General features: G+C 45.5%; 1 protein-coding gene across 1 annotated transcript in view; it reads left to right on the top strand.

The window, feature by feature from the left end:
- The window catches only part of LOC126284502 (nephrin-like), a 1138462-nt gene that overhangs the window by 1065643 nt on the left and 60763 nt on the right, over window positions 1-12056 (top strand). Inside the window, exon 10 of the mRNA XM_049983477.1 lies at window positions 11241-11534. Coding sequence (XP_049839434.1) covers window positions 11241-11534 — 294 coding nt within the window. The remainder of the gene's footprint in view (window positions 1-11240; window positions 11535-12056) is intronic.

Genomic DNA, 12056 nt, shown 5'->3' with positions numbered 1-12056 from the left:
TAAGAGCACGAGGGGATGGAGATCCCTTCTGAACAGCACTTTGCAAGGCATCCCAGACATGCTCAATATAATTGATGCTTGGGGTGTCTGGAGACCAGCGGAAGTGTTTAAACTCAAAAAAATGTTCCTGAAGTCACTCTGTACCAATTCTGGACGTGTGGGGTTTCGCAGTGTTCTGCTGGAATTGTCCAAGTCCGTCTGAAGCTACAATGAACATGAATGGATCCTGACAGGATGTTCACGAACGTGTCACCTCATGGGACCTCAGTCGTTTCTGGACCTATCAGGGGTCCCGTATCACTCCAACCGCACACGTCCCACAGTCCTCTTTCGATGTTGACGGGCGCAGGTGAGGCGAAAAGCTTTGTGTCATGCAGTCAAAAAGGGCACACGAGAAGGCCTTCGGCTTTGAAAGCCCGTATCGATAACGTTACGTTGAATGTTTCGCACGCTGACACTTGTTGACGGTCCAGAATTGAAATCTGGTGCAATTTGCCGAAGGGTTGTACTTTTGTCAAGTCGTTGATACCGTTCTTGCAGGATCTTTTTCTGGCGGCAGCGATGTCGGAGATGTGATGTTTTACCGGATTCCTGATATTCACGGTTCACTCGTGAATGTGGCACAGGAAGTATCCCCACTTCATCGATACTTCGGAGATGCTGTGTCCCATCGCTCGTGCGTCGACTATAACACCACGTTGAAAAGCATTTAAATCTTGATAACCCGGCATTGTAGCAGCAGTAACCGTTCTGAGAACTGCGCCAGATACTTATCTCGTACAGGCGTTGCCCACTGCAGCGCCATTTACATACCTTTGTATTTGATTGCGCATTCTTATACCAGTTTCTAAAAATGGCTCTGAGCACTATGAGATTTAACTTCTGAGGTCATCAGTCCCCTAGAACTTAGAACTACTTAAACCTAACTAACCTAAGGACGTCACATACATCCATGCCCGAGTCATGATTCGAACATGCAACCGTAGCGGCCAAACGGTTCCAGACTGAAGCGCCTACAACCGCACGGCCACACCTGCCGGCTATACCAGTTTCTCTGGCGCTTCCGTGTAACATTTACAAACGCTGCACAGTAACGCAACTTCCTGCTTCACAAAAAAAAAAAAAAAAAAAAAAAAAAAAAAAAAAAAAAAAAAAAAAATGGTAGTGAAGGCCGTAAACGGCATACGGTGGTTTCCAGAGTGCATTTATTCATGCTATTCTAAAATCAGTCACTAAATAGAAAAAAACGACGTGGAACTGTCGTGTCATAATACGTACACTATTCTCCATGTATAAATACCTCCCTTAATGTATGAAAACAATCATTCTAAATGCGCTCAGTGACAAATAGAGACAACAATCTATGGTCCGATTTTAACTAGTTGGTATCTGAAGGCTAAAGGATTGGCTGCTCCTGCCAACAATACAACATTATGAGAATTCATTGTCGGCTCTTGCTGTGGTGCCACTTCGTGTGTTATGAGGCGCGGCAAAAGTACTCGAAAGAGGGGCACAGGGGAAACAGACAGAAATTTATGCCACGCGTGAGTTTCAGACATTTTCATAATTTTTGTAGAAGACAGAGGTTTTGTAATCTTTATAACTTGTTACAAGTTAAATTCCAACAAAATTTCTTAAAAAATAAGATTATACATAAGGCAATACACAACATCGGAAAAACCTGTGGCCGAGCAAGTTTTGTATTTATTAAATAAGAAGTAAGTATTTCATTGAGTACCTTAGTTTTCGAGGTATGACGTAAAATCTATGGGAGCACAAACGTAACCACGACACCGTGGCTGGCTGGGTCAAACGCAGAAAATTAGTGGGGAATTTAATGCCTCCGTGCAGTATCGTGGCTTGACTACGGCCGTGTACAGAGTCAATTTATACGAAGGCAATAAGTGTCCAGGGCTTGCTGAATTGAATACTTTTGGGTGTTCAAAGTTCTGGGCAGCTGTTGAACATCGGAGTTAAAAGCAGCGCTCAGATGTGTTATACCATCACTTTGAAAACACGGGGCCATAATCGGATATGATGTTGCTATCTCTATGGCGAGGATCGTTGTTAGACCCCATTTTAGCAACTGACGTCTTTGAGGTCTTCAGTGTTACGTATGGGTAGGAAGCGTTTCAAGTGGATGCGCTTGTAAAGTGAATGTAGAGCCGGTAACATGACCAACTAAGAGTAGGCTAGGGGCAAACATTACGGGTGGTTGCAACATGTTTCTCACAAATATTAGACTGCTGTAGACCGTTCTTCCAGTATCGGCGGCATTGTCCGACCAATACATAGTGGTGACAAAAGCCAAAGGACATTTCTCATATCGTGTCGAATCTCCTTTTGCCTGGCGTACTGCAGCAAGTCAACTTGGCATGGTCTCATCAAGTCGTTGGAAGTCCCCTGCAGAAATACGGAACCATGTCGCCTCCACAGCCGTCCATAATTGCGCAATTGTAGCCAGAATCTTTTAAGAACACACGTTCAGACAGAGTTCCCACTCAGAGTCCAGGTAGATAAACACTAGGTTAAATTTGCCTGGTAAATTGCCATTAAGAAGACTTCACCCTCTGGGTCGAGTATGTATTTCCATCTCTATCTGACGTCTTTGTCGCAATCCGCAACGGCCGAAAGTAGAGCTATCTGCAGTGCAATTATCGCTGCCACTGACCACGTGTGGCTGGCGGAATGTTAGATCCGCCAACAGAAGGCCATGCACTTCATCATCTCCGTTATCTACCCATTACATTATTGCTCCTTGTAGTCTTTGTTATTAATTAATTTCAATATTTACTTATTTTAAGGGTACATTACATGGTTCCAATGTGGTCCTATAGCAAAATGAACAAATAAATAAATTTAAGGAATGATAGGGGAGTAATTGACGGTATGTATGCGTGCTTTACGGAATGAATGACAGTAGAAGTATAACTATGTATTTTGCGTTGAAGATCTTGGAATACAATGGTAGGGGATCTCGGGGCGGAATGGGATATTTAATGTTTAACAATTTGTACAAAATAAGGGAACACAAGGAAACACTTCTTAAAGTTATAAAAAAAACGCCTTGTAGTATAACCTAGTGTTCCTTATTTTAAAATCACTTAAAACTATACATTTTGCATTTTAACAATTTTAGTCTTGCATATTTCCCGTTCCGCCCCACCCACGGGGCAGAATGCGACAGGTTATTTTTTGTTAAATTATTGCATAAACGCTGAATTTGAATTACGAATATCGTATTAAACTATGACAAAATATTGATAAAAGGCAAATCAGACTAAGGACAGCGTAAATTAAACAATTAAGAAAAGATTTTAATGTCATTCTGAAATAGGTACAATGCTTAATAACCGCCAAACCTCTAACTACACTCCTGGAAATTGAAATAAGAACACCCTGAATTCATTGTCCCAGGAAGGGGAAACTTTATTGACACATTCCTGGGGTCAGATACATCACATGATCACACTGACAGAACCACAGGCACATAGACACAGGCAACAGAGCATGCACAATGTCGGCACTAGTACAGTGTATATCCACCTTTCGCAGCAATGCAGGCTGCTATTCTCCCATGGAGACGATCGTAGAGATGCTGGATGTAGTCCTGTGGAACTGCTTGCCTTGCCATTTCCTCCTGGCGCCTCAGTTGGACCAGCGTTCGTGCTGGACGTGCAGACCGCGTGAGACGACGCTTCATCCAGTCTCAAACATGCTCAATGGGGGACAGATCCGGAGATCTTGCTGGCCAGGGTAGTTGACTTACACCTTCTAGAGCACGTTGGGTGGCACGGGATACATGCGGACGTGCATTGTCCTGTTGGAACAGCAAGTTCCCTTGACGGTCTAGGAATGGTAGAACGATGGGTTCGATGACGGTTTGGATGTACTGTGCACTATTCAGTGTCCCCTCGAGGATCACTAGAGGTGTACGGCCAGTGTAGGAGATCGCTCCCCACACCATGATGCCGGGTGTTGGCCCTGTGTGCCTCGGTCGTATGCAGTCCTGATTGTGGCGCTCACCTGCACGGCGCCAAACACGCATACGACCATCATTGGCACAAGGCAGAAGCGACTCTCATCGCTGAAGACGACACGTCTCCATTCGTCCCTCCATTCACGCCTGTCGCGACACCACTGGAGGCGGGCTGCACGATGTTGGGGCGTGAGCGGAAGACGGCCTAACGGTGTGCGGGACAGTAGCCTAGCTTCATGGAGACGGTTGCGAATGGTCCTCGCCGATACCCCAGGAGCAACAGTGTCCCTAATTTGCTGGGAAGTGACGGTGCGGTCCCCTACGGCACTGCGTAGGATCCTACGGTCTTGGCGTGCATCCGTGCGTCGCTGCGGTCCAGTCCCAGGTCGAAGGGGCACGTGCACCTTCCGCCGACCACTGGCGACAACATCGATGTACTGTGGAGACCTCACGCCCCACGTGTTGAGCAATTCGGCGGTATGTCCACCCGGCCTCCCGCATGCCCACTATACGCCCTCGCTCAAAGTCCGTCAACTGCACATACGGTTCACATCGACGTTGTCGCGGCATGCTACCAGTGTTAAAGTCGGCGATGGAGCTCCGTATGCCACGGCAAACTGGCTGACACTGACGGCGGCGGTGCACAAATGCTGCGCAGCTAGCGCCATTCGACGGCCAACACCGCGGTTCCTGGTGTGTCAGCTGTGCCGTGCATGTGATCATTGCTTGTACAGCCCTCTCGCAGTGTTCGGAGCAAGTATGGTGGGTCTGACACACCGGTGTCAATGTGTTCTTTTTTCCATTTCCAGGAGTGTATTAGTCCTTTCGACAATAGTCACAAATCATGATTTCCTCTTCATCTTCACTGTCTATTTCAGAACATGAATTGTGTGCCCACTTGAAACACCTCTGGCATGGGACCCAGCCGTCATTAGAAACGGAGTAGAAGTCCCCACAGTAGAGACACTCAGCATCCTCTCTCTCCGATTCTCTCTTCACCATCATATTCTTCCTTTTATTTTTCTTAAGATCTTTGATGTCCTCTGTTTTGGTTTTTTTGGGTGTACAGTTTGATATTTTTGCCCTACGTTGCATTGCACCTGACGCCTCTGTCCAGACTGTTCATATTTGTGCACCCTCCTCCTTTCTGTTGGCCTACTTTACGCGCGACGGCATTGTGCAGTTCTTTCTTATAAGGAGAATCTGTTAAGACGACGGTTTTTCCTTTTCGTCTTGTAGTCCACCGAGTATTTTGACCGATTGGTGGGATTGGAATGACAGCCTCGGTCGACATCTCGGTCGATATCTGGAAAGCTGAGTTGTTCGGTGAACATAGCTGGTTGGGAGAGTCTGGCATCCACGAACGTCCATGCTGGGGGTCAATGATTGAGCCTTGGTCAGTCTTCGTCGTAGGCCTATTAGTGCCAGGTTCAGCAGACACTGGAGAGCCTGTTATTGATGTGTTGCATTGTCCACCTATAGCGTTTGCAGTCGGACTTTCTCAGTTTTCGAACTGAATATCTGTTGGCACTGATGGGAGGTAGTCTGCGTCTGAAAACACATTCAGGTCAGACGGCCATATTCCAGTTCTCCGAAAGCCATTTATAGCCGTCGGCATCGTTGCAGCACGTGAAAACGCAACCCCAAAAAGCGATGATATTCGGAGAATCGTGACAACTTTTCCTGGATGGCTCCGTAGCCATTTTTTTCTCTCTTCACTGTAATAACAACTCAGAGGCTTGAAAAGCGTAACGTACAGAGGTAGTAATTTATGTGAAGTGTGTGGCGCTAAACAAAGGAGGACTACACCATTGTCTCTAGCCATATCAAGCAGCTACAGGTTTTTAGTGTGAGTTGAATGTACAAGAACAATTAGAAGCACAGGTGATTCTTTCGTGGCCTTAGAAAATCCCACAAACTTTCTAAACCATACTAGAAATAATTCACCTCCTGGAGGCAAGCCAAGCTCAAATTCTTGTTTCTTCTTCTTCCTTGGAGAGATAAGCATTGGTGACATGTATAACCCATATGCAGACATGCAGATGAATGCTGTAACGGTTTCTCCACGTTCTGAAGATGTTACCACTCCTACTTGCCTTTCTCCCTTAAGTGCTATTATTTTCGACTGACTTCTAGGATTAACTATCAAGCCACTTTCATCACAGCTGAATATTTGGTCAACAGTCAGCTTGTACATATCAGTAACATTATTGAGAAGAGAGTTAAACTGTGAAACTGCTACTTTGTTGAATCCGATTGCTCGAGCACCGGAAGTATTTTCTGGCTTTCGAATAGGCAGTGTAGGATGCCTCTTAATAAATACTTTAACCCAGTCTTGTGCAGCTAGACAACTTTGTTTAGAAATCTGTCTGGTAAGTCATTTATTTCGGCTAGTTGATAGGCTAGTGATCTGAGGTCTTTGACTGTTAGACCAAAATGTTTGCTTTCCATTGACTTGAGCTATGTTACCAGCTCATGTTCTTGTTCTGCAGTGAACGCCTGTTTAAATTTCCAATCTGATATGTCAATTACGTAGCCAGGATTACTCGTAGCTTTACGCACATATCTTTCCAATGTTGATTTCGGTACGTTGATCTGCTTAGATTCTTTTAAAAATCCCATTTGCGAAGATGAAATGGCTGAAACTGCCATTTCCATCTCACATTACTATCAATCTTTTTCATGTGCGTTCGCACCATCTGAAACAGTAAGGGGGAAAGAAAAAAGAATATAGTTTGGTTTCTTCTTGCATCAAAATATGACGGGGCAGAACGGGATACTATCCCATTCCGCCCCAGGAACACTTTTGAGGTTAGCAACTTTTACGGAGTGTAATAACTGAAGTATTTAAACACATTAAATAATTAAAGTATAATAAATGCCATGCACTTTAAGAGAATGTGTCATTTTAGGGTATACAATTAACAGCTTACCTGGCGTTGAAATTCAACAAACGTTAGAACAACGCGAGCGGTAACGTGACGGACAACAATTCACTTAGATCTCGCGCTTCAAACTAAATCAAAATGGCTGCCCTGACTTCTCTTCCATTCGGAGAAATAATTACATGCCCATACAGCAGGTTGCAGCACTGTCCAGTCTAGAAAAGAGCAATTTTCTATTGTGCCCCGCTATCCCGTTCTGCCTTTAGTTCCTCTATAGATGTAGGGTTTTCGTTCACCGGATGACGTTCCAGCGTTATCAGTAAAGACGGAGACATGATGGGTCTAGCTACCCACTGGAGTCAGCACAGAAATAGCAATTTCAGGGAAATGGCGGTAAAGTAGGACTTTTACAGTGGCGTATAGCAAGAAAGATTGCTCTTATGGTTTATTGCTTCAGTTATTTTCCACGTACAATTTATTAAGCGTACAGCTATCTCGTTTCTCTGCATGCTAACTCTTTGGATATACAGGAGTGTCCGTAATCCGTTCTCCTTTGAAGGGCAACAGACAATCACTCAGAATTAGTATGGAGCTCATTGGGCGGCCAGTCAGTAAGTTCCGAGCGCTGGTTCTGTCCGCAGTGGCTCCGTGTGCAGAGCTGCCGTGGTGAGTGGCAATTAACCCGAGCCAGCCGGGTCTGCTCGCAGCGCAACATTACCACTCGTCTCACAATGAGGGTTGTCTGAAGTGGCGGCTAAATTCCCGCTGATTCGTCGGCTCTCTTGTTCCCGTTATAGCAGGCCTTCTCGTACTCCTGCTTCCAGGTAAGGGCGTTCCGTGATTTGGTTGCCCTGCAAAGTACTTTGCATTCATACTCCGGCTCGAAAATACACAAGTTCGTACGGAAAGTTCCCGGAATAGATGAATAAAAACGCACACACGGGCGTACAAAATTTTTCATTAAATCTCTGTATTTGATAATCACTAACTGTGTTAGTATTTGCTTTAGCTGGTTCGAGAGGTACTTGGAACTGGCCGGAGTTTGTTAAGGTGGTGGCTCACTACTTTGTGTGTGCCTGTAATTCTATTTCTAGGTTCCTTTCGTCATTGATAAATAGACAGCCGTGTACGTACCAAAAGGGTTAATCGTGGAAATTCGGAGAGGATTGTCAACTGATGTTTCACTAGGGACGTGACGCCGATTCTCGAGGAATGCACTCAGATTTTTATCATACAGAACCCACAGGAGAGGGAGCGCGATCACCGAACGCATTTGTGTGCCATCTTAGGGACACGTAGTGGAAGGAAAGCTCTCTACCGCCACTGGGCAACTGATTCAAAACAGTTTGCAGTATGCGCACTGCGACGAAAAGTTAGGATGTATCGGGATCTATTATGGCAGTATCTCGGCTGGAAATCCACATATGAACTAATGAAGTACAACGCTGTGAAATACCAATGCTAGTGCGTGCAGAATTCCTTCACCCTAGGAATCCAAGATACCGAGATGGACTTCTGTCTTCAACACAAACACTCGAAACTGTTATCTCTGTGGCTTGCTGCACAACGAACAAACAGAGAACTCTGCATATTGTACGTGCACATCTTCAGAAGGAATTGCTGAAAATCCAGGGTTGCCACGGGATAACCCGCTGGAAATGAGTATATGGAAGTCATCTTAATTAGAAACTTATTGCTACAATCGCCCTTAGGCAGTCACACAGAAGTTTCTACTCATTCAAGATGCATCCGTCAAGTACAGTGTTAATCACTGAACAAAAATACGCTTTTGATTGTCTATTACGAAGCGCATATTGTATCTTAGGCTAATACATTCTTCTATAATTAACTAGGCCACGAATTGATGGTTGAGGGAAAGACACGAATGCCAAACGAGCTAAGTGTTTGGTGTGCCACACTTCATCAACGAAGTAAATCACTCAAACCTGGAGGCGTATTTCTGCTCTTCTGCTCCTCTCGAGGTCTCTTTAACAACTTCGCAGCCTTCGTCTCCTGGCATAATCATCCAACCAGTGGTCGTGTCGGCCAATCATAATCCTTCACGTGCCCCTGGTGTCTCAAGTCTTTATTATTAACTTTTATATCAAATGTCAGTTGTGATCTAATTTGACAGTTCGTATCTAGGTCCTTAGTAGCGTACTTTTGGCCGAAAGAGAGAGCAGGCTGCGTCGCAAACCGCTGCATCTGACTCCACTGTGTTTCGGCGTCTTGACGACGAAGGCATTTACGCCCCAAGTGTCGCCTTTGAGGACAGCTTTCACATGGCTACATAAGTGGCGGTGGCCAGTTTTTCCTCCCACAACATGTACTGGATGCTTCTCTTCACGAAAAGAGCTCATAACGTTACAACACAGTGGGGAAACATCTCGCTGCTACTCAACTGCTCCAAAACAGTTTACAGTAGGTTCACTTAGTGGATGAAATAACATAGGACCACTGCTTAGGTGGACAACACACTCAAGCCAGTGTACAATGTTCATTAGACATACATAGCGGAAGAACACAACTCTTCCATCATTCCGTTCGTATGTACCTAGAAAATGATCTTTTTTGTATACAGCCGGAAAAAAATTGCGACGCTCTCAATGACTAGATCATTTGGTTCACACGTGAGGTAACAGGTAGATCATCATTGTAGGGGTATTTTATAACAAATTCAGACCACCTGAAACACTCACGTCACAGTAAAGGATACCCAAACAGTCGCATCAATACACAGTGTTGATAACGCAGGGGTGTATTCTTTTATGCAACCGATGATAAACGTCCTCCGATAGACTGTCCCAAGTATCTTGCACCTTTTGTTGCAGATCGGCAATGGCTCTTGCAGGACCTGCAGAACGAGTAGGTTCCCGCTTCATCATGTCCCGTGAGTGTTCAATTCGCGAGAGATTTGGTGATCTTGTAGGCCAGGGCAGTCACTGTCCACCAAAGAAGAGCACATTGCGTCGCAGCAGCTGTATGTGGACGTACATTGTCCTGCTGAAAAAGCACATAGCCTTCCAGTCGAAGACGTGGTAGTAGCACGGGGATAATAGCGGTGCAACGTAGTTGGCTCTCGTTACTTTATCTGTAGAAAACCAGATTAGCCGTGAGTTCCTAACTGATGCCCCTCCCCCTCCCCCTCTACATCATGTATCCTGGGATGGGACCTCTTTGTCCTGGGCGAATGTGCTCTTGAATAGGCAGTTCATCAAAAGAACCTCACAAGCATGTAAGTTCATCACTCGCATACAGACCCAACGTGGCCTCTCCACTGGAAACAGCAGGGTGCCATTCCACAGTATGTGTGCGTGCGTGCGTGTGTGTGTGTGTGTGTGTGTGTGTGTGTGACTGGCGGTCAACAGCTCGAAGAAAGCATTCCGAGGTATTCACCGTCAGTCACATTCGGTGATAGTACTAACAAATCTCTTCTCTATCCTATCATCTTTTTATATTCTTCTTCTAAACAACAAAATTTTATTTATGTTTCAACCTTACATTATCGTCATTTTGAGAAGTATCATTCTTTCTAAGTGTCATAGATAAAACAAAAGAAAAGAAAACTGTATAGAGATGAAAAATGAAAATTGTTAGATGTACGACCTGTTTTAAACATCAGGTAACAGGTGTATAATTTGGCAATAAATAATAAATAAATTCCACTCTCCAGTTAACTCTTTCACGACACCACAGTAGCCATGTTGTCTGGGTTGTGGTATCAGCGGCAGCCTGGCTAGATCCACACGCGACTTTAATCCTGCTGTAAGCAGACTGTTCCCAATGGTTCTGATAACACAGTAGACACAACATGTGTCCGGATTTCTTCCCTGGATGACGTTCGTTACACTACTCCTGCGATTATAATATATCGATCTTGGCGCCCGTCTGTGCTACGCAGACAATCTGAATGCGGTTTACGGATGTGGGTAATGTTCCATAGACCACTCTTGAAAGCAGCGACACATCATCGATACATTGTGGCAGCAGTCACTCGATACAACGATCCAGCTTCCCGCAGACCCACAGTGCGACCTCGTCCAAATGGGCGAAGTTGTTCAGCTGGAGTCTGTACACGTCGGTTGGGCGTGGTTTGTACTCAAGAACGAATATCGCAAACACTGTTCACCATTAACTCAACACAGTTGCTGCCTGCAGAGTCAAAACAAAGGGTGCAGAGTCCGGCCTTCTGAGAACAGTCTGATCGCTGATGACCGTGGCAAATGTATTGAATCACTAACACTACAGTTCAATAGTATGCACATACGGGGTGCCTTTTTTTTAACTGCTTTGGATTAGAGGCCACAGAGTAAGATACGTTTTTGAGCCTTATCTGTGAGGGTAATGCGACCTGTGGTGGTGTGGCGGTGTTGCAGATGCGCCGACGTGCCAGCAGGAGCGCATCATGGTGGTGGGAGCGTCACGGTCGGAGACGCTGGACATCGCGTGCCACGTGGACGCTGATCCGCCGGCGCGCGCCTTCCGCTGGAAGTTCAACAATTCCGGCGAGACGATGGAGGTGTCGGCCGAACGCTTCTCCAGCAACGGCTCGGAGTCTGTGCTGCGCTACACGGTGCAGTCCGACCTGGACTACGGCTCGCTGTCCTGCTGGGCCGACAACGCCGTGGGCGTGCAGCAGGCGCCTTGTGTCTTTCAGGTAGTGGCAGCAGGTACAACCGGCTGGCCGCTTCACTTCCTACTCTACTGTACTACTAGGTTACTTACTAACTACTCTTAGTACCTAAGTCTACTGCAGTAATATGCTTCGACAGTGATATGTATTCGGACGAGATGGCAAAGACATTACTAGTCTCCAAGTCGTTACGTTAAGACGGCGTGAGCACCAGGTGAGAACAAGTAGGAGGAGAATGTGACGTTTCTGGAGCAGGAAGAACACCGCTCTGTCGTGAATTTTGTAACTGAATGCTGCTATTACTTCAGCCAAACGTCCATTGTGGCAGAAAAGTGTTTTACTGCAGCAGTTCTTTAAAGGTGGCAGATTCTACTGTTACGAATGAAACACTTGTTTGACAGGGCGTCACTGAAACAGAAATGTGACACCTCAGTAATAAGTATTCAATAACCTCAATTACGAGTACGTTACTATATAGTACTTAACTTTCGAACAGTTTGGTACATGGCACTTGATGTTCTCTACGTAATACAATACAAACTAATTTACACTCAAAGAC

Source organism: Schistocerca gregaria, chromosome 8, assembly GCF_023897955.1.
Source record: "Schistocerca gregaria isolate iqSchGreg1 chromosome 8, iqSchGreg1.2, whole genome shotgun sequence".
Taxonomy (NCBI): domain Eukaryota; kingdom Metazoa; phylum Arthropoda; class Insecta; order Orthoptera; family Acrididae; genus Schistocerca; species Schistocerca gregaria.
The sequence above is the reverse complement of the archived record's forward strand: the minus strand, read 5'-3'. Positions and strand labels throughout refer to the sequence as shown.